This window comes from Perca fluviatilis, chromosome 9 (assembly GCF_010015445.1).
Source record: "Perca fluviatilis chromosome 9, GENO_Pfluv_1.0, whole genome shotgun sequence".
Taxonomy (NCBI): domain Eukaryota; kingdom Metazoa; phylum Chordata; class Actinopteri; order Perciformes; family Percidae; genus Perca; species Perca fluviatilis.
In genome coordinates this window covers 26,257,552-26,281,208 of record NC_053120.1, presented here as the reverse complement: position 1 = coordinate 26,281,208, position 23,657 = coordinate 26,257,552, and the positions used below count along the sequence as shown (strand labels likewise).

At 42.6% G+C, this 23,657-nt stretch overlaps 1 protein-coding gene across 1 annotated transcript; it reads right to left on the bottom strand.

The window, feature by feature from the left end:
• Positions 1 to 12,712: 12,712 nt before the first annotated feature.
• Positions 12,713 to 22,905, bottom strand: map2k2a (mitogen-activated protein kinase kinase 2a). Its single transcript, XM_039811876.1, has 11 exons — positions 21,965 to 22,905; positions 21,523 to 21,733; positions 19,405 to 19,551; positions 19,227 to 19,304; positions 18,808 to 18,859; positions 15,331 to 15,455; positions 14,486 to 14,699; positions 14,222 to 14,286; positions 14,047 to 14,108; positions 13,756 to 13,801; positions 12,713 to 13,625 (listed from the first exon to the last, which is right to left on the bottom strand). The coding sequence occupies exons 1-11, from the start codon at positions 22,051 to 22,053 to the stop codon at positions 13,515 to 13,517; spliced, it is 1,200 nt and encodes a 399-aa protein (XP_039667810.1). The 5' UTR covers positions 22,054 to 22,905; the 3' UTR covers positions 12,713 to 13,514.
• Between the last annotated feature and the right edge of the window lie 752 nt (positions 22,906 to 23,657).

The window sequence follows — 23,657 nt, the reverse complement described above, 5'->3', positions numbered from 1 at the left end:
ACTGTTAACCCTCTGCAACCTCAGATGTTTCTTAGATAGACAAAGAAAGAAATACCTTACCCGGCACTTTAAAAAAAATGTTTTAAGGTTTTATTGTACACTCCTATAGTAAAGAAAATTATGATCACACTATCAAAAACTGAAGTTAATATTTCCGTTTTTAACCATTTTAATATTTGCATTTCAATTTTTGAGAACCTTTTGGTTTGACTCTATTGAATGTTAAAGCAAATACTAGGGGTGTCACGATTTTTATTTATAAACCGAAATTGATCGAAATGGTTTCAACTATCGAAATCAAAGGCTGGATCGGCGATTCCCCCAGCTCCACCCCCACCTACTTGCGCACACCTGAAGGAAAAAAAGAACAAAGTAGCTTACCGGCTGGTAGCATGCAGCTAAAGACACAGGGTAACGTTAGCTTACCGGTAGCCTGCAGCTGCTCTTTTCCAGGCACCACAGCCACTGCCAGAGTCGGAGATAACGGAGAAACCGAACAGGAAAATCCTCCTGCTTCCCTGGATTCTAACACAGCGATGTCCGCGCTCCACACACAGCATCGCTGAGGTATGCGTGTTACAACATGCAGCACATGTAGGCTACCTAACTCTGAACGATACAGAGAGGATTATCAACGGCCGCTGGTGCCGATGACGCTACGTTCGTTACTGTAAGTAAAATAAAACCTTTGTGTGTAAAAAGCCAATACTTATCAATACCTACAGGTATAAACATGTAGGAAGCAATATTTCAATCTGCTCTGTCTGCATGCAGTCCACTCTCATCCACTGCGCTGTTTTACAAACACAGCATGCGACTCTGCAAATAGCGAATATTTTACACACAAGCTAAAATGAAAAGCTGTCGATTTGTGGTCTAACTGTTTCTTAGTTTGCCACGAATCTTGAAATTTGGACAAATTATTGTAAACTTAGCTGCTGGCTAAACAAACCACCCTTTCCGCTGGAGCAGTAAATCCATGGATGTATTATAAGACCACAACAAATCCACATGGCTACTTAATATGCATGCAAATGACGTCATCGTCATGTTTGCATTCTTTATTCTTGATGCCTACAGGTTTAGCATTACTTAAACTCAGCAAGACAAATCCGTACTTATTAGACCATTCTTCATTAAAGCTGTGGGTTTCCACGTCAACTTATCGCTTCAGGCTTGTTGAGTGACATTTTTACCTGACAACAGGCCTTTCTTCCTACAAGTGTTTTCCTCCAATCAGAACACTGCATACTACAACGACGTTTCCGTAATCACAGATTTTAACCATCATTCCTCAGTGAACTGCCTCCTAGTCTGAGATCATTTTCTAGTTAAGTAGCCTATCTAGTTAACATTATGGATTTTCCATGTTTTTTTAGGAGTCTGGTTACACTAATACATGTAAATAAATAGAGCATTAATTTAGTAAGAAAGTGAAAATATCAAACAATGATAGGCTTATTAGGTATAAGTACAGTTTATTTTCTTTATTTGAAAGTCTGGCCCCCGGAGTGTGAGCTTGGCAACATTCTGGCCCCTGGAAAAATGTAGTTGATGACCCGTCTTAAAACATAAAATGTTAATGGAGCAAAGATGGGCCACCTTTTAGTACTGAAATACAGAGCCGTTGTTAATTGTATAACACCTTGTGAAGTGTTTTTAGCTTTTACAAGATAATTCTAGAGAACAATTCTATCAGGTTACTCCCAATTCTACTCAGATGTAGACTTAATGCACGCTTGTATTAAGATTAGAGTGCAACAGAAATACAGCAGCAAAGTCCGGACGGAAAACAAGTGAAAAATCAAGACATTAAACATCAAGTTGAAGAATTTGGTATGCCCTTTGCTCCTGTCTATGCCTCCCTGACCCTTTTTATCATTTCACTTTCCTCCCCCTGTCCTCATTCATTGCCTATCTTGACTGGCATCTAAGGCAACAAACCTGCCTAGCCCGCCCTGCTGCAAGGGAAAATCTTCACTCAGGTCAAGGTGGTTCAAGGTCGGACCAAGATAATGCAAGATAATCAGAATGGGGAGGGGGTGGCAGTTTCTTGGAAGAGTGGATTTTGAGCGCAAGTGCAAGTCAAGTGACTCACTGCTGCCAGTAGTGGAAGGAAACCTGATTGGTCATATTGGGAGCAAAGCAGGAAGAGGGCTAGTGACTGATAAAACTGAAGTTGCATGGGCTGGTCTCAGCCTGGCAGCTTTTACTAGAAATGAACCAGGAAGTACAGCCAAACACAGACACAAAGCCAGTGAAAAGGTAGTGGGCGAGGCAGGGCGTTAAACTCACAAGCTCAATCATAACTCCTGAGCGTACTGTATGTTGGCCAAGGAATCCGGCTCAGCTGTCAATGATAAACTCAGAGATCTCATTCAGTTACCTGGTGTAACCTGCTTCAATGGGAGGGAAGGTAGCCGTGCACAAGTTGGGCAAAGTTTAATGTGAGGAAGCTAGCAGGGGGTTTTATGATGTTATAAAGATCTATGTGTGTGCTGCCACATAGCAAAGGACCTGGAAAAGTGAAACCTGTAGCAGTGAAACCCCCACCCGAGTACTTAGCAGCACTAAGTACTCAGGGTCGGGAAGCTCTCCCACTGTTCTAAATCTGTCTGTATGTTGTTTTCTTGCTTGTTTGTATCAGGCAGACCAACTGTATAGCCACAGGCCAACAAATAATTTTTTTTTTTTAAAACACACACACACATTGTAATTCAATCCAGTACAACAGCTGTGAATTATTACTTTTATAAAAACTTACATTTTAAAATAACTGAAACACAATAACTGAAAGACGGTATTTGAGGTCAATTCTAAATCTGTAGTTTGTAGTGTTGGATTGCATTTTAATGTAATAATTTCTCATATTATTTGGTTCTCTATATGTAAATGACAGACAAAATATAATGCAGTTTAATGCCACTCCGCTAAGACGTACAGCATAAAAGATTACCATTAGAGTTGAGACAACATACAAAGAACTAAAATAGTATTCTCAGCATAGCATTGTGGAGGTGTTTATTTTTGTTTTATTCTATACAGAGAAACACAACAGTGTATCGACATTAACCAATTCATTCATTTGATTATGCTTGTTAATTAAATATTATTCTATCAATACTAACTAAAAACTATAAACTACAATACTCGCTTAGTCCCTTAGTTTCATGCCAGTTAAAAATATTGTCTTTTGGTGGATATTAAGTAACATAGTAGTAAATATAACATGTCTTGGGACAGGAGCCTTTCACAAGCTGCAGTGTAATAAAACCACATCCACGGTCTGAGTTCCTTTTAGCTTGAGTAACACGCTCTGACACCGCCATGCTGCCAACCAGGAAGTGTAACAAAATCTAACACATGGCTTCAGAAACGGCACTACAACCCAACACAGCGCCGTCCTGCACAACTCAAGCGGGCCGGTTGGTCAGTCCACAGGCCCAACTTGCCCTGGATGCGCCACTTTGTGCATGCGCAGCCCAACAGGGAAAGAGGACTTCCTGTAAGTCTGTGACAGGCGTGTAACAGAACCCGCTCTGTTATCAGATGACCAGCTCTCTGCTTGCTTGCTCTCTCTGTCCCTACTGTCTGACCCTCTCTCGCTCTCCCTCCCTCTCATCTGTCGCTCTCATCTCATCATTGCTCCATCTCTGTCTCAGACTCTGCATTGCACAGTACCCACCACCACATCACCCACTTCCCCTTTCCACTGCTGATGAGGCAAAGCATCGCAGACCCACCCATCCTCGTGTGTCTCGCCGTCCTTCAATGCAACCCACCCATCTTCTCTCCCGTTTCATCCCAAACCAATTCACTAATGGCACTAACCCACTGCTAGTACCAGCTCTGCTCGGCCGTGGTGCCCCGTCCTCCATTTTCCATTGCAGATTTAGTACCGTACATACAGACAGTAAAATAACCAACAGATCCCGTTGCTCTGGACGGAGACCAGTGAAGGATATTAGAAGCACTTTTCCGGTGAGCGCTGAGCGTTACTGCGCAGCCTCCAACTGAGAGAGACAACGTAGATGTGACGTGAGCAACCTGTCTGAAAGTTGTAAGTCTTCTGGTAGCTGTGCCAAGAGAAATCTCAATCATTCCCAATCTTGCAGAGACAGAGAGCATAGGTATACGTAAGGAGATAACATAGGCACAGGCTAATTATTGCTAACTAAAACGCTAGTTAACAGTAATTAAACTTAAACAGCTAATGTGAGCTGAAACTGCCTGCGAGCTTCTCCTGTACTCTACTAGTCGCGTGGTTATGACACAATCGTTATGACCGACAAACCGTCTGCTACGGAGCCATAACGTGAGATACAAGGTAATGAAGCCTTTTATACATTGTCATGTTTCTTTAGAAATAAACAATGGACAAATAGAGTCTTTAAACGCTTCAGATGTAAAGTTATTCGATGTCAAAGTGGCTCCAAAATGAATGGGAGTCAATGGAATGCTAACGGGAGGTGATGGCTTGTTAGCATCAAAATGGCGCCATAGGAGCTACGCTTTGTGGAGGCTAGCTTACCCCGTTGGTACTGCCTCATGCGTGAGGCGAGCATGATTCTCTCTGACCAATCAGTAGTCTGCATGTTTTCACGTCACCTTTTGGTATCGCCTCAGCTCGCTTGGAACATCGACGGAGGAGATACTAAAAAAAGTACCTAGCTAGTACTAGTTACTTTTTTTCATAATGGAAAAACTAAAAAGGCGAGTAGAGTCGAGGCGAGTCGAGCAGGTACCATATAATGGAAAAACGCCATGAATCAACATGCAGACAGTGTCAGATTGGTCACATATCCCCTTCCTGATCAGTTAGCCTTTCTGATTAATTAAAAGGAGGTTCTGATACATCTATTCTGCCTTCAACTAATTCAGTTTTTTTTTTTTTTTTAACAGTATACTGAAAATGTAAAAACCCTCGATTAACATCACCAAAAGACGTCATCCAACTCCAAAAGTGTGACAATTTAAGTCCAGCTTTACCCCAACCTGAAAGACATCCCAGCCTCATCCTCTCCCACTCTAATTTGATCAGGTTGTGTTGGCCTCTCCATAATAAATGTCCCAGAAGAGAACAGAAGAAGCCCCTTTACTCCCTCTAGACTTCAGCACAACAACAGAAAAACAACAGAGAGGGGTCTGTCTATCTGCCTAGCCAGGCTGGAAGCTGTGGTATACTGAGCAGCTGACCAGGGGAACCAAACATTAGGGGGAAGTGAAGCTGCATTCACTAAGGAAGAGGCAGATGAAAGTATTCAAAATGTTGTAACTGATACAAACAAACAGAGATAGAACAGCAGCCCAGAAATGATAATGTATGGTATGAAGTACAAAACAACTCAAGTTTTGATTCCACCATATGGGCCACAATATATCATTTGACCACATAAACAAAACTTTGAAAAACATAATGACTGTTACATGTAGTGCATTGTATACAGCCAACATTTCACTCTGAAATAAAGCCTAAAACTGCCACGGCGACATCACGCAACCTGTCTTCTCAGTCTAACTGAACCTGCTAGTTTCAGGCCATAGTGGTGTAGGCACAAACATACAGGAATATCAAACTGTATGCAGCCTCACCGCCAAATTGATGGGTGGTGTCTTGGACCTGCCCACAGCCACTGAAGTCCCCTGCAATTCCCCTGGAGTCTATTGTTGGTAACACAGACGCACACGCATACATGCATGCATGCACACAAGCGCACACACACACACACACACACAAACACATATGGCGTCCTAGTTTAACCTCTTGTTGGAATTTACTTGAACAAACTATACTTTTCTTCCATAGTAGTACCTAGGAAGTAGGTACAGTAACTAATATTTTCTATGACATTGAACGGAATAAAAAAAATGTGTTATCAACCTTTCCTGCTGCCGCATTCCAAACACTTTCCCAGCATTTGGGCGTCTTCATGTACTGTGCTCTTCTTGTACCCTCTCTGTGCCCACACGTTTAAAAAACGGGTTCAACAAGTATGCAAAGCCAAAAAATAAGCATCTGGTTATCGAGCAAGGCATTCAGGGTTACTGTGAAGTCTTTAAACCACAAGCAAGCAGGACATGACAGGCTAGATTAGAATCTGCTTTTAACACGATGTTGGTAAGAAAGGGGAGGGGGGGGGGTGAACTGGGAGTAGAAGATGTCATGAGATTGACCATGGTGTGAGTAGCGGAGAAAAATTGAAATCAATCAGCAAGTACACAAGTTTTTCAGCATAGTTCACAAAGTTACCAGAGGTGAAGTTTTATTTTAATATTGCATGGATTTAGCTGAGGCAGCTTAGCCCGACCAGTAAAGTCCAGTTGTTACAAGATGTGTCACCTACTCTCCCCTTCAGCAAGAACAGATGTCTGAGGTTTCTCAAGTAAACTATCACTCAATACCACACCTGTACTCTATAGTACAGGCATAATAGTCTGGCAAAAATTTGATGCAGTAGTTGTAGTGGAATTACTTTAACACTCCTAAAGAAGCAGCAGTACAGGATGCGCAACGGTCTTCATCTTTTCACTCTACTAATAATAGCAGCAGTGTCATTTAATCACAGCAGTAAACCAAAACATTAAAATAGTGATGTGCCTTGATAAGACAGAAACAATACTGATGTGCAATGCATGCCCATAGTTTAAAAGTTAGCCTGATGTGGATGGAAACTTTAGGACAAACTATTTCTATGAGCTGTGTTCTGTGCAGCACCTTACACTCAGTACTGACCTATTTGCAATTCCCTCCTTTATCTGCAAGTGGGTCAAGAACTCTGAACTCTATCAAGCCCCATCTCTCTCACTCTCCTTCACACACACAACACAATATGGTATTTATTTCCTCTGCTCCCCTCTCTTCTCCTCTCTGTCACAGTCTAAAGACACAGTGTGTGTGTGTGTGTGTGTGTGTGTGTGTGTGTGTGTGTGTGTGTGTGTGTGTGTGTGTGTGTGTGTGTGTGTGTGTGTTGTGTGTTGTGTGTGTGTGTGTGTTGTGTGTGTCTTTGGAGTGCTTACCAAATAGGCAGAAAATGTTTCCAGGGCCCTATCTGCCTCCCCTGCCTGCCGGCCAGCTCTGCTGCCTCCGTCTCTGGGCAGGGCTATAGAGCTTTACCAGACAGGAAACTTGCGAGTGGCCCTAGTCATACAGGCAAGCCCTTGCCTGATCCCACACAAACAGACACCTACCCCCCACCACCACCACCAACCCAACCTCTTTCTGTTTTCAGCCCACAACTCAGCTCTGCATCCCCTGCTCTCATTGGTGTGACAACTTCTCACTCACCACACCTCCTTGTCAGGATAGGCTGGCGGCTGTTCCCTTTCCTGGATTGCCAAGGGCAAGGCACTCTGGGATATAGAGTTCTGAATCCCCATTTGACCTGCTTTACAGCCCCTGCTGTGGACTACGCATCCCAGCTCTCTCTGCCCTCACCACCCCCACCATCTCCAAGCCTGCTCTAACGTAAGCACTCAGGGCTGAATTATACACTACAGTATGTTGCTAGCAGGCTGCCAGGTATTAAAGTACAGACCAGCCATCAAACAGGGCCGAGCTTCGTGTGAAGAAAAAAAAAAAAAGGAAAGAAAATTCAGCCACAACTGTCAAGAGCAGTAACCAAACATCAGAGGTGGATTCCATCATTGGCTCACACTCTAGTGACATTTCCGACACACGTAAAACTCCTGACCTAAATTATGACTTATTCCTATTTCAAACAGTGTAATGCCACCACAACATGCCCTGCGCACACAGCACACAACTTGCCCCGCACGGAGCATTTCAATCGCCGCTGTCCCAAAAAGTTGTTGCTATTGCTTATACCTTGTGCAATTATTTTCAGTTCAGTACCCCCCACCCTCTCTCGAGAGCACCACCCCCCCCCTACCTCCACCTCCTCCTCCTCCTCCTTCTTTAAGTGCTTCCACCTGCCTGAAAAGTTAATGCCTTGAACACATCCTATAAACTTTATCTCAAGATTCCCCAGAGGTAAAGAGCAGGACAGAGGAAGTACTTTAGGAGGATTAAAAAAAGAGGAACCTTGACTAGGGACTACTGCTGCGACCCACCTCTCCTCTCCGGCCAACCCCCCCACCCTGCTCTCCTTTCTGTCCCCCTCCCTCATTCCTCCCTCTCTCCTCTCCTCCTCTGCCCTGCTCCCCTCTGGACTTCAGGCCCAGGGCAGACAGCGGGGGGATGGCAGGGTGCCTTTAGCTCACCTGCGATGGCCGTGGTGAAGCTTGTTGTGGGTTAGCTCAGCCCTCTCCTCTCCTCCTCTCCCTCTCACTGTTGTGCAGCTTAAAGCCCCGTATGCGCTAACCAAGCAGCAGCAGATCAACTCAATTCCCTTCCTGGTTTCTGGAGGGCAAAGAGGTCCCTCCCTTTCTCTCTCTCTCTCTCTCTCTCACTCACTCTCACTCCCTCTCTCTTAAAGAAACAGCATTCCGTCTCCTCTCCCTCCTCCCTCTGTGAACCAAATTAAAGTGGAAATTTATTTGCGCTCAAAAGTGGACAGTTGTCAAAAACATAAACTCAATCAGAGATGACACAAATCATTAACCCATGCCTTCCCACGCTGTGGTTTCACAGTGAACGTCAGCCAACGTCTCATCTATGGACACTTGGTTTAAAGGATAAATGAGTTGTAACTCTTGTCAATTCTCACCCGCCTCATCTCTCACTGCTCCTTACCCTGTTCTATGTGAGTCGGGTTACACCCACCCATCCTATTGCCTGAGGTCATGGTGTCCCACCCCAAAAGCAAGCCATGGCACATTCCAACACATACTGTAGGGGCTGCCAGCAACCCCCTTGATACACTTTCTGGCTCGGGCCTGGTCTCTGTACATAATACCTGCCAAGCTCCAACAGGTGAGGCATCAGAGAAGACATTACTAAGTCAAGCAATGCTTTATCCATTGTGGAATATGGCAAGTTCCCTAGTGTAAATGTACAGCTATTGCACTTGATGTTGCGCCACTTCCAACCGCCCACCCAAACACCCCCTCAGCGAGTGCAAGCCAGCCATTGTGCCATAGAGTGGGATGGAGCACAAGATGTATTCAATAATTCTGTTGCACCATAAACCATACCAACACACCACTGAAAGCACTTTAAAGTCATATGTTCCATGCTCATACTATAGAAAACGTTATTTTCACAATTGCTGGCTGTAAACCGTTGCCGTTTGGCTCCAGTCTCACGGGAACCGTGTTTTACACAGTAGAGCAGGGCTCGACACTGGCTTGGCACTGCACAGATAACCATGCAGGGGAGTCAAGGGACTATTTGGCAGGGAGAGGTAGTGACACACCCTCTGCATAGAGGGCACTGTTAAGCACTGTCTCTGCTTAAGCACAGGGGAGTCAAAGCTTTTAAACTTCAGAAACGCACATGAATTGCAGTATTTGGATGTTTGGTGCCATGACTTGCTATAATTTACTATGTTAAGTGAAGAGGCTGCAGGTGGATAAGTTGCAGCCTAAGTGAAATGAAAACAGCAGGATATGCACTTTCACATAAATACATAATATTTACACAAGTTGCCTTCTATTCAGTTTTGGCCTAATTAGTTGAGCCATTACGACGCTGAAGTTGGCTTCCGAGTCGCAGCTTCCGATTCGGCAGTTAAGGGGAAATTTAAGGGGAACTTAAATTGTCTTCCTGATCCTGGTTCCTGATCCTCCGGTTTTTGTACATCCAACTGTATTGAAAGAGTGTTAGTCATTAAGGTAAATTATGAATTATGTCTAAAACACACTTTTAGATTTGTGAAAGCTTTATTGTCTTTATGAGAATGCAATAAAGGGAGATTTTACTTCTTCTTTTTTTATATTTATATATGTAGACCACATTAGACCAAGTCCAGATCCGAAACCACTGTACCCAGACTATACCTCAATACCTGGTCTTATGTGGTCAGGTCTACATGTGAAAAATAAAATCTCCCTTTATTGCATTTTCACAAATAGAATAAGGCTTTCACATATCTGAAAATGGGGTTTTAAGACTATTTAGACTCTCTGGGATAATTTAGTCCAGATTTGACAAGTTTAGGTATATTGGTTTTGGATCTGGACTTGGTCTAATGTGGTCTACATATGAAAAAAACGGTGAAATCTCCTTTTATTACGTTCTCATAAAGACAATAACAAATCTAAAAGTGAGTTTTAGACATAATTAATGTATACATTTATTAAATTAATCTAATGACTAGCTAATACTCTTTCAATGCAGTAAGATGTTCAAAAAACGGAATCACTCAGCAATGTAAATTATGTTTCCCTGCTGAATCGGACAGTTTTAAGTTCCCCTTAAATTTCCCCTTAACTGCCGAATCGGAAGCCAACTTCGTTGAGCCCTTGGCAGTCTGAGATGAAGTCAGACATTTTTAATAGTAATTTCGTCTTTCAGTCCAATATAAACTGCTCCTCTCCAAGGCCAGACACCCCACATCACATATCTGTGTTTGTCATTACTGTCTGAATGATGTTTTGATTAAAGCTAGCAAAAAAAGATTAACAATAATCCCCGGATTCAGATCGCCGTTTGACTAACAAAGACTGAAACAGTTAAAGTTGGTAGTTAACGTTAACGTTAGCTAAATGTAAAAAATAATAAGCTAACGTTAGCTAACTGTAACTTACCCATACAGTCGTTCAATGCTGAACGGACATGGCTATAATGTACTTATTTTTAAATATGTAGCTAATTTAATTGAAAGTTAGAAATAGTCGTTATCCATCTCTCAAACTGTGTGTAGTCAGTTTACTAGCTAAATGTTAGCTAACGTTAACGGGTTCAATTCATTGACATATATGGTTCAATAAGCTAGGCGTATTGTTGCTATGATTACCTGCGCGTTGTGCCTGGAACTATGTTGATGACGTGTTTAATCGGAAACCTGCCAGCCAATCAGTGGCCAGTATCGACTCCAGGGGGTACTTCTCATTGACATATAAATAAAAGGTACTTCTGCAGTTCCTACAAGATTGTGGAGTAGCTCAACGAACTCAACACATTGAAATTATTTGATTTGATTAAAATAATATATCCACATATTAACATTAGGTCAACTATTACACCTGAACATTACATGTTGCAGTTATGTGTGTGTGAAAACTAGTTAGACCAAACCAACTAATATTTTAACAAATTTTGTAAATTCAATTGTATGAAACAAATAACAATATCAACTTTTATATAATAATTAGTGTTATACATTTGGAGCATACTTTGGAATCGATGAAGGGGTATGTGAGTTCATCTGACAGGGCTGTGTGTGTGTGTGTGTGTGTGTGTGTGTGTGTGGGGGGGGGGTACCTCAGACCAAAAAGGTTAGGAACTACCGTATTAGAGAGTAGTTGGGGAAAATCAAAGTCGTCTAGGTTGTGAGTCTATGCTGAATATAAAAATGTTCAGAAAAGACAATAAATACACTTTACAACGAGGACCCTGACAGTAACTATATCAATTCATAATCATGAAGTAAAACATTTCAAAATATTCACTATTGAGGTCTACTCTAAAATGGGGTCTGTAGTTGTGTCACTGTAATATATCTATATGTTTCTTCACTGTTGTCTGTATGGTTATTGTTTTGTTGAAAATGGATACATTTATAATATTTCGTTGTGTTTAGTACAATGACAAAAGCATTTCTATCTATCTTATTGGTGTGGTACAATTTCTGGTAAGGCTGTTAGACATAGCTGCATAAATGGCTGTCATGAATGAAATAACGTACAGTACATTCACAAATAAGTTTTATTTTAATCTTTTTATACATTATAACCATATCCAACACATTTTTATATTATAATAAAATGACTCTTCTCCCTTGTCATTTACATAAATCAAAAATTTGTATATTAAGACTGCAAAATAGTACTCCTGTAATTTTTGTATATAGCTTTGTACACATACAAGTGACAATGCATCCATTTTGTCTGAACGGATGCACTTTTCTTTGGGGGGGGGGGGATAAGAAAGGGCAGCCATAAGCAGAGAATACAACAGCTCTAGCAAGACGGCAGGCTAGCAAGTAACACCACCACCACCATGTGAGCAACACTGACCTGGGTTAAAATGTTCAGTCAAACCCCTTGTACTACTTGAAACGTCTGAAGTGCCACTCAACTTTGGGTTGTATTTTCACCATAATTAATTGGGTTAAAATCACATGGTAAGGGTTGTCAAATGTATTTCAACCCTTTTCCAAAAGCACGCCTTTAGGCTGGTTGTGTCCCAAGAGAAAGCTTGGAGCGCCACATGTAGCAGTACAGTGAAAGCATAACCAAATACACTTCAGGGGAAAGTACAGACCAACAACAAAGAGGAAAAAAAAAAAAAAAAAAAAAATTGAATTAGTCAACATGATTGAAATTTCATATTGACATTGCAGAGATTCAGGCTTTTGATAAAAATAGATCATCATCCCAATCATGATCTTGGGAAAAAAAAAATACACATACAGTATTAGAAAGATAAACCATGCTATATCATCCCTTGAATACATTTTGATCATTGTTTTCTCAATGTCAATTAATGACATTCTGGCATATATCAGGCATCCACAGCATAGGACTCCTCCCATGTGAGAGCCCCAGTGTGGGATGCGCATTGAAATGTATGTTGAGGAAACAATGTCAACGCCGAGTGTAGACCACGGATTAGAAGAAGAAAACAAAACAAAAAAAACAATCAAAAAGCTTAAAATACACCAATATACTGTTCATGAATGTGCATATGAAAACAAACTGATCACGCACTGAAAACATTTAGTCATGAGTACCCTCTTTGGTTTGTGACATTGTTCACAAAGGGATCTTTAGAGTGATCACTCATTTACCAAAAAGTGAAAATGAACACACACACACACACACGCACGCACGCACGCACACACGCACACGCGCACACACACGCCCTGAACTCTCTACTAACAATTAATTACATTGAATTGCAAGGTCTCTGGTCATTTTAGCATGAATACATTTGACAAAGGGATTTTAAATCAAAATAAGTGCATTCACCTTTGATAAAACCAATTTAGAATTTGCAAGTAGGTGATATGTTCGGATTTCTTTGTATGGAAATCTCTACAGCAGGTCATTTGTTAAAATACAAGTCACACAAGCCATCAACTGTTGCCATAAAAAAAGAAAAAGATGAATACAGTATATTCAACAATACAAAAGAAGTTTGTCAATCAATGCAAATTCAGCTGACACACTGGCAGCCCTTCAGTGCTTTACATCCGCTGTTGCAGTGTGGAAACATGAGCTGTGGCTACTCTTGACACTGGCATGGTGAAGCTGGGGTACAATGACTCAACGGGCCCTGCTGCTGGTGAAGAAATAAATGTGGGGGAAGATCGTTTTCCCCAAGAGAAAGATAGAAAAAAAGTGCCAATGTGTGGGATGGCTTGTGTACGTGTGTGTACGTGTGTGTAGGTGCAGTATATTGATGTGTATGCAAGCAAGACCGAAGGTGTGTCAGGACAGTGGGGGCCTGTTCACTCAGTGCCGCGGGTGGGAGTACTGGGCTGGTTGAGGCCCATGGTTTTGCACAACCAGCCAGCAAAGTCCACTTCCTCCACTTCTGATCTTTTGATGAATGTGTGACTCTGAAAGAAAAACAAAAGGAATACCATTGTTTTTTTTTTACTGCTACCATCATTAGCACAAAAAATAAATAAACCGGCAATCAAACTATCACACAGATACAGTACATGAAGACCAAGTTCAGGTACCCACCATCAACATCTTCAGATCTGCCCTTTCAGCTGGGTTTTTGATCAAACTGCAGACACAAATGACACCAAAAAAGGTTACTGACAAGTGAGACTATAAAACTGATCCTGTAAATAAAGGATTAAGTTGGATTTTATTTTTTCAAACAATCTTACTAAACTAGTTTCTGCGACCATCTTGTACATAACACTCCTTATCTACTTCTCATGATTCACTTTTGCGTAAAAACCGATAAGAGCAATGCACTTTTTTGTTGTTGCAGCCAACTCTAAAAATGTCGTTGCAGACACTCACCATTTTGTCACAAAGTCTTGAAAGTCGTTGGTGAATACCCCAAGTGGCAGTTTAGGGGGTGGCTAAGGAGGAACCAAGAATCAAAAAAGGTCAAAAAACCGAATTAAAGCAAACATACACTGTGTGGTTGTGTGTAGAGAAATGTGCGTTTATGCAAATAAGTGCTTTCTCAAACCTCATTCACAATGTAGTCCAAAAGTTCAAAGATGGCCATCGCTGGTCTACTGTCCATCCCATGACCTGTGGAGAAGTTGCACATCATGGACACCACTAGATTTTTTTCTCCCTCCGTAACAAATTGATTGAAATCGTTTCTTGAGCAAAGTTTATTTTATATTTGAATGCCTTTATCCTGAAAACATGAATGTTAAAATGCTGTTACTGCCAAGTCTGTACAAATCTGCATGTACGTGTGTGAAAATGTTTTTGCGATTCCTACCGCTCACGGGTCTGCCCGGTGGTCTGGGCCTCTGCATGTTGGTGTGAGGCTCTCCCTCGGCCCCGTCCATAATGGCACGTCCGAAGATGGCCTCCAGCTCTTTGGCTTCTGGTGGGGGGATGGGGTAGCGGCCAATCGCCAACTCCACCAGGGACAGACCCATGCTCCACACGTCAGACTGAACCGAGTAGTGAGTGCCCTGCAGTCTCTCCGGCTGTTGAGAAACACAGAATCTACGTCAGAGGGAGCGAGTAGAGCCAAGACGCCAGGCAGGAGAGAGGGTTGGGCAGAGGAGTGGGTGGGGAAGGTACAGGAAGTGGTGGAGAGGATAATGGGGGGGGGTGTTATGGCAAAGAGAGCTGGGGTGTGGTGAGGGTAAGAGGACAGAGGATGGGAGGGTTTGGCAGGAAGTGAAGAGTAGCTTTAGTTAGACGGGTGAGCAAAGACAGGTGTGTGTGTGTGTGTGTGTGTGTGTGTGTGTGTGTGTGTGTGTGTGTGTGTGTGTAGGAAATAATGATGAAAGGACAAGTGTCTCTACACCACTGGTGCCTTGTGGGTAAGGGACGAGACAGACGAGCAGCTTTCGCCACTGCACCCACCAGGTGTCCAAGAGTGAGGGGAGAGAAGGACGAGAAGGAGCGAGCACAGTTGCCTCGCTCCTTGCCAAAGAGCCCTTTCCTGGGCACAGCCCTCGGTTCTTGGCAGGGGAGTGAGGGAGGGCCAGAGGTAGGGAAGGCAGAGGGCGGGGCCAGTGAACAAGAGCAATGTGAGAAAAGAGGAGAAGGAAAGTGGGGATAGGGCCAGAGGAAAAGGGGTGGGGGCGCAGGCGTGCAGAGCTGACTCACCGACATGTAGGAGCGCGTTCCAACAAAGGAGTTGGCCATGGAATCTATGAGCTGGCCGCTCACACCAAAGTCACACAGCTTGATCTCCCCGCGAGAGTTGACCAGGATGTTGGAGGGCTTGACATCTATGTGGCAGAGGGGACGTGGACAGACAAACAAATGTACATCACGTTTTTCAGTGAGACACGTCGTCATACTGTATCTCATCTGTCGCCCATACTCCAAACACCTTACCATTGATCATTTGAGCTATACCATTTTTTGAGGGAAGGGGGCTGCTTATAAACAGATGGCAGATAAGAACACTGCTACGCCGGTATGGCTTGAATATGTTAACAGATGTAGGGGCATGAATGGTGTGTGTATACAGTACAAAAAATTTTAAATTAAAAAAAATTTTTTTTTTCAACAATCTAATCGAGGACATGCGAGGAGTGACTGAGAAAGAGGTGGCATGAAAGAGCGGGAGAACGGTGGAGGGAGCCGCGGAGGGAGGGGTCAACAGGGCGCGGCTGCTGTATAATCACATCTGAGAGGCTGTAATTACCGCCTGAGCTCGCAGACAACTGTCCTAGAGTACCACCGACCCTGTAGCACTGAGAGACTTCACTGCACTATGCAGGTCTAAACGCTGCCTTCACCAGTGCTAATCATAACAACACACCCATGGTTGCTCGCTGGTGCGCTGTGTGCTTAGACTTTGCTATGATGGGACTTGTGATTTAGTTTGAATGCAAAGAAAATGGTCTTTACTGAGCCTTCCCCATCATGCTACAAATTTCTATGATGAGAAACTCGTGATATTCTTAAACAATAGCTTGCCCTGTGGTGAGCGTGCTAAAGCTCTTAAGATGTTGATGCAGTACATATGGAGGAAAAAGCATGAAGACAATTAATACAAATTTGAATGAAAAAGTACAGGGACGACTGGAGACGGTCTAGTTAATGTGGCATATTTAAAGTGGTTCCACTAAGAAGAAAAAACAAGTTCAGAGACATTTGGAAATAGCAATCATACCTGAATGCTTTTTGTTATTTATGTTGGAGTCTGTTTCAGAGAAGTAAGAATAATGTCAGGGGAAAATTAGAGGATAATCCTGTTTTTCTATTTATTTATTTTTTAATGTGGTGTTTAGACTGTAACATTTGCAGGGTCTGAATCTCAGCTGGTTGCCTCACAAGCATCAGCAAAATTTAGCCACCACTAATACTGAAAGGATTGGACTCATTATATTAACCACATCAAAAGTCCATAAAAAGAATATATCTACATTTCTAAACGAGGATGACTTTTCTGTAATCTGAAAACAAGGCAGAGTTGCCCTAAACCCATATAGCATGTCTGTACATTTTACAGCTAACGCCAATGAAAACCCAATATATTCCAGATGTATCTCTTTATTTAACTACATTGTGGCTAAAAAACTGTATGTCCTATCGAAAATAAAAATTAACGATTAAAAACATGCCAATATGCTTCAGTCTAACAACCCGTAGTACTGGTTAACTGTTGCAGCAAGGTTGGAAGTAGTCGATGTGCTCATTACTTTTTGGCAATACAAGTCCTTGAGAAATCGACTGATCAAAATTACAAACTCAAAATGAATTGAAATAAAACAAATGAAAAAAAAATAATAATAGCTATACCGTTTTCGTCCGTTCCAATTTTAAATTTCTCTCCATTTTGTGACTAATTATACGTTTGTTTTCACACACACACACACACACACACACACACACACACACACACACACACACACACACACACACACACACACACACACACACACACACACACACACACACACACACACACACACACACACACACACACACACACCTTTGAATTGCCATTGTGTATGAATTGTGCTAGGTCTATATAAATAAACTTGCTTTGCCTTCAATTCACATCAATTAGGTTAACGAGGAACCCCCTTCCATCCAATAAGTGATTGATCACGCTATTTATACGCCAAAAGTGTCTATGTTTTGAAATAAAAATAAAAAATTGCCTCAGATTTCAGATCAAACCATTTATTTTTTACTTCATTGGTTCTGTGCCCTTCCCCGGATACAGCGTTCACTGCATGAGTAACTGCGTTCCATGCATCGGTTGTATTAGCTGCTTAGTATGCACTGCTGACGCTACTTAATAGGATGTCTCGTTTTTCGTGAACTTCTTGCAGTACCTCCACTTCAGAATTACCAATGTTTTTCTGTCTTTGCCACGTCTTCTGGACATTTCTCCAAGGGTGCCCTGCCATCTCGTGCCCTTTTATGGGAATTAACGGGGCGTTAACCTATGCTAAATAGGAGCAACAGGCACAAGCTTTCAATTTACGAAGACATTGGGATTCATCATTCTAAGAACACACCTGCGAATAATTCTGCTGCTTAAGAACACGTCATGAATCAGACGTAGACTTTTCTTAGGGACTTCCTTAGGAACATATTAAAGAGAAAACTTAAAGACGTCGGTGAATGGAGGCCCATTCACCCTAATGGTTTCCTAGTCCATACACTAAATGGTGAAACTGTAGTGAAAGACTGTACTTGAGCATAATTCTCAGTCGCCATGCGATAAAATATCATTAGGAGTGGATCTATCGACATTTTGAGTTGAAAATAGCACCCTGCTTTTAGCGTTATTCGTTCTGAAAGCAATTGTCAGGAGTTAGAGCTAGAGCGCAGAACTTTTAAATATAAATGAACGTCCGTTACATTCACGTCCTTGCCAAACAAGTTCACACAATGCTGATTAAACCTATCGCTGCCAGGGGAAAGCGCTCTGTATTTCTCAGTAGGCCTGAGATGTGGTGTCAGATATCGGTGGTGACATTCCCACACCGGCGCACCGGAAGGATGCCGACACAGCTTATTTGTACTGAGAACAAGTGGTTTATTTAACCCACAACAACGTTGTTACATGAGCAGTGCACGAAGTGTAGTCAACCAACCTTGCTCACTCACTTCTACTTCTTCACAGCCTAGCTGCTTATTTGGGTTTTCTGATTGGTTACACGGTATGTCAGTCTACCTGTATCACCCAATACCTTGACAGGCAGGAAGTGACACCACTGCGATACGTTATTAGTAATCCCACTTCTTTTCTCAAGCACTTCGACAGTGTTTGTGTAATTACGCTCACTGCCAGAGGGGAACAAACGTTTTGCACGCCAGCTTTAAGCCAATAAATACCCCTAAAAGTGACTGTGTAATAAACACTGCATTTAACAGAATGCTTGTGATAAAAATCTGTGATGTGCAAATTAAATTATAGTGCTACACAACACTCCACAATTTAATGTCCACATAGACCCTGATCATCAACATAACTCAGAAACTGTGTAGCCACTTATCATTTGATTTTGTAAACTAAAACACTCTGTATCTCTTGTACTGCAGTGAGTCTGAAAAATATTGCACAAGGGATTTTGAGAGCAAATGTACTTCACTGCGACTAGAGAACACCCTTACCTCTGTGCATGATCTGGTGCTTCTCCCGCAGGTAGGCTAATCCCCTCAATACCTGTAAACAATGGAGGAAAACCATTTAACAAAAATACAAAAGGGCCAATTCTTAGACAAGAGTATATATACACACACACTTTCCTTATGTACATATCAATTTAAAATACATATTATTTTTGGTAATCCCATTATTACACTTGGGTATTTGAACATGATGCAAGAGTTGAATGCATGACTGAACATACAGCTAGTTAAGCAACACCACAAGCACACCCACCCACAATGAGCAGTGCGTCTGCATCAACATGCATAGTAACAACCTTTGAGAATCTTCATATCACTGGCAAATTCAAACTGCAAACTATTTTTAAAATGTCATTAAAAAGACAGAAACTAGTATTTTAAAATGCAACAGAACTACATACAGCTATGCTAACTTTCCCCAGGATTTCTTCTGGGATTCTTCTGGCTTCCTTCAGGACCTGGTCCAAGGATCCACCATCCTGTAGAGACAAGTTGCACATTAAAAATCATTACATAAAAGACAAAATACTTGTGTCCAACCACATTCATTTCTTTGGCCATTGGTAGGAGGGCTCTTACCATGTGCTCCATACAGATGCTGATCTCCCCATCGCTGTAAAAGGCTCCATAGAAGCCCACAATGTAGGGGGAGTTGCATTCATGAAGCACCTGCAGCTCTCTGATAATCTGGTTTCTGATGGCAGGTTTGATTTCCAGGTGGATCAACTGAGGAGGGAAAGGATGACACCATAAACTGCTGCAGATGCAGTCACATCATTCTCTGGCCTCTTTGTGTCTCAAGGGAACGCATTTCAGAGGTGGCGTTTGGCATAACTATAACGCTTTCCTGTTCGTAGTAATCTCAACACACACTATTTGGGATTTCATTTAAAAACTGTTTAAATTGCTAGTGAAATATAACAAAGACAAGTGCCCATATTTCCAAATTGTTTCTCGTCCTTTGCAGAACTTTTAGGGGAAAAATGAATTTTCAACCAAGATGAAAAGGCTCGAGTCTACAAGCTTGTGCTTGCTTGAGTTGCTGCTGCAGTGTCTGTATGGAGTCCCAATAACTTTCTGTCTCATAGATTTTCCACTATTCATTATGATGATGATGGAACGGGCTAACCAAATCACCACAAGTTTACAACACTATACGAAGATCGCTTAAAATGCCTAACCAATACTGGATTTTAGAGGCAGATGCACACCTGTAATTTGTGAAAAACAAAATTGGCATTTCAAAAAATTCAATAAAAACTGAACGTACATGCCACAAATGATTTATCTGTGATGAGCCATTATCGGCCAGTATACTGGCCCAGATGATTTATGACGACATATTTTTGTCTTGGTCAAACATAGGATGATGAGAGACAGAGCGGCAGCGAGATCCTCCGAGTGGTATCGAAGCGTCCGTGGCAAGTGTCTGACGATCGCCACTGAGGCGTCGATCAGTAGTCAGCGCATCAACGAGTCTGTGGCAGGAGCCAAGCACTGGCAGGCGATCTGTGGCACTCGTCGACACCCGTCAGCAAACTTGCCTAGCTGAGCGGTACCACGTTGTGACTACCTGTCGGCAGTTATAAATATATTACATATCTGCCTGGTTGTCCCTCAACCGGCAGGGGGGTGGTCAGCTGGCATAAATCTTTTTTTAAATGGCAAAAACTAAACAGGAATGCTGCCGTTTTTGATAAAAAAGCAGTAACGTTTACATAGGCTTTGTTTATATTCTGGTTAGTAACGTTACTTGTGGAGGCATACACTTAAATGTAGGCCTACATGAAATGTGCAGAATGTTTTTTTCCACTGGATATGGCCTTTTCTGTCTACGTCCCCATCATTTTAGCTTTTCTTGGTGAGATTAAATTTATTCGGCCTACTTTTGTCACACACAACAAATGTGCCTATTCACTCCTGTAACATGTCAGTTGTAGTGGATGGCTGGGTCGGACTCAGGGCTCTCATGTGGGAAAGCGGGGTACGATTCGGAATAAGAATTTTTATCTCGAGATCCTCCGACGCCTCTGTGGCAACCAGGGTCATGAGACGCCAGAGAGGAGTTGATCAGTAGTCAGCGCATCGACGAGTCTGTGGGCAGTCTGTGGCAGGCGCCAAGCACTGGCAGCCGATCTGAGCGGCACCCAAGTACCTGACGGCAGTTACAGCTACTACACATCTGCCTCGGTTGGGGGTGGTGGGGTGCATGGATGGTTTTTACAACGGGAAGTCGGCAAGTTTGCGGACAGGTGTCGACGAGTGCCACAGATCGCCTGCCAGTGCTTGGCTCCTGCCACAGACTCGTCGATGCGCTGACTACTGACTCTGTGGCGATCGTCAAACACTTGCCACGGAGGCGTCGATACCACTCGGGTGATCTCGGCCCTACTGGAAAAGCACAGCAGTTTATAGCCAGTTATGCAAAATTCGTATTCCTGTTACGAATATCTGCCTGTGTACATTTTCCTATAATATACTTTTGGCGAGTATGTTATTGTTGCATTGAAAAATGGTGCATGGTGCGCTTTTCTCCACACAGCAAGTCATCCATGATGCAGAATTGTGTGAAACAAACATAGCCAGCACCAGTGTTGCGCAAAAACACCTCTGAAATGTATTCTGATTCAGCTCCCTCCAACTGTCACACTTCACATGCAACAAAAAAAATGCAGCAATTTATTTTATTTTTTTTACCTTCCGAGCCATGACCAATCCCGAGGGTTTGTGGCGGACCTTGTTGACTACTCCTCCGTTTCCAGCACCCAATTCACATATGGGGTCAAAATCCTCATCCTTCAGCTCCCCAACCTGAGCTTTCTGGGTCAGAAAGGCCTCCAGTCGTTTCCTCTGTTGTTCGTCCAGGTCCAACTCACCCAGTTTCTTTTGTAAGGCCTCGAGGTTGGCTCTGTAGGGAAGAGACAGTTGGTTCAGCAGCAGGGTTTAACACACAGACAGACAGAGGGAGCGAGAAAGCATAAGACAGGAACATTTAACTACTCTATTTAAATTGAGGTAATGGTGGTATACCGTGTTGGTAAATGGTCATAACTACCACACAAAGATCAATTATTAACAAGCTCTCTTTAACACAGCTATACAAATACAATTAATCTTGACTTATACTAGGGCTACTCACTCAGATGCAGCATCAATCGTGTTTGAGGTGGCCTGTCCTTCCCCGATGGGCGTTATGTTCAGGGGAACGGGTCTTCTTTTAGGAGCCATTTCAATAAAAAAAAAACCTAAATGACTTTCTCAAAGAATGCACTAACCCGCAGTGAGCTGGAAGGCTGCTAATCTAGCCTTTTCCTTATTCGAAACTCAAGTTTGAAAAAGCAACAGGATCAGCTCTTGGTGGCTAGTAACTTGGCTAGCTAACGTTAGCAAAGAGTTAGTATACTTTCGGTAGCATGTCAGTCAGCTATTTGGGTAACGTTAAACCGTATCATGCCGAGATGCTCTTTAAAGGTCAGGTCGCTTTCCGGTGCATCTATAGTTTTTGGAGTAAACACATTTCTATTGTTCTATTGCTTCTTCTGGGTTATCTACCTGCTGCTATTACCCAACTAGCTAGCTGCTACTAGCTAGCACCAGCTCCTGGAGAAATCGTGCCCTGCGTCTCTCAGTCCTAATGTGCAGCTCCTCGCTTCTCCGCTTTCACAAGACACGGGCCGCCGCGGTCTTCCCCGCAGCTACACCGGCAGACCGACTCGGCTAGCTTCCCCTCTGCAGGACGGCAGCGTCCGAGCATCAAATTCCTCCGTGTTTCAGTTCTGGGTGTGGGGCTCTGAAACGAAATTGGGCTTTGGCTCGTTCTGGTGGTGCTTCAATACAGGAAGCAGCAGCTGCGGCATCAGACCTGTGACACCCACAGGGAGAGCTCTTCATAAATAGCGCGAGACTGAGTCCATCTGACAAGTTGATACGAGAGATGCAGAAATCTCATGGGAGATGTACATGGACGGACTGGAAGATTTACGACATCTGCAGTTTGTGATAACGCCTCCGGAATGTTGTTTTTAAATGAGGCAAATCCATAGACAGCATAACGTTAGTCCAGTTTAACAATCTTATCCACCCGGCTGCTGGTGCTTTCTTATTTGTTTAATGGCGGTTAGTAAACAAGCTGCGTAGAACATCACTGCCACCCAGCGGTAACAAGAGGGAACTGAAGATTTACAATGGATTATGAGAAAAGAGATTCACTACGTTTTCAGTTTAAAAATACAAAATACACACTTCTTCAAGGTGGAACATTTGCAGTTGTATTTTTTTATTTAGGTCTTTCAATATACCGGCTCCCCCGGTATCAGACTTAGCTGAGGTACAAGAGCTACAAAGTATAAAACTAATGGACAACCAATGTGATAAATGCAAAAAGAAATTTCTTCAACAGAACATGCCCCATCTCGCCATGGCTACAAACACAAACACATCCACACACCTTCTCAGAATAGAAAGCAGGACCTTCTCTGACCTTTCCTGAAGTCCCAATCTTGACCACAAACCTGTGGTGTTGGAAGAAAAGATAGAAAATAGTATATTACATATAAATAACCTAATTTATTATCATCTTCTGTTGCTTGTAAATCATGGCTGCCGCACAATCTCACTGTCTCCTGTTAATCTTTATTACATCGTGATGAAGCTCAACCTCAGTGTGATCAAAAGAAAAACATAGATGACAAATATAATGCGGTTTGAGTCAATGTTTTCTTAGACCAAAAAAAAAAAAATGTCAGCAGACAGAGATTTAGCTGATGTACTGATATGTATGTAAAACCCACTGGATCAATTTCAAATGCAGTATGTGTGCTACCCTCGACCTG

Bases quoted from the DNA above. Each gene is read 5' to 3' on its own strand.
- map2k2a (XM_039811876.1), bottom strand. From the start codon at position 22,053: ATGGCTCCTAAAAGAAGACCCGTTCCCCTGAACATAACGCCCATCGGG. The intron at 14,109-14,221 runs GTTTGAGAAAGC...GTTCCTCCTTAG, and splicing joins TGGACTACATTGTGAATGAG to CCACCCCCTAAACTGCCACT. The intron at 13,626-13,755 runs GTGGGTACCTGA...TTTTTCTTTCAG, and splicing joins CAGATCTGAAGATGTTGATG to AGTCACACATTCATCAAAAG.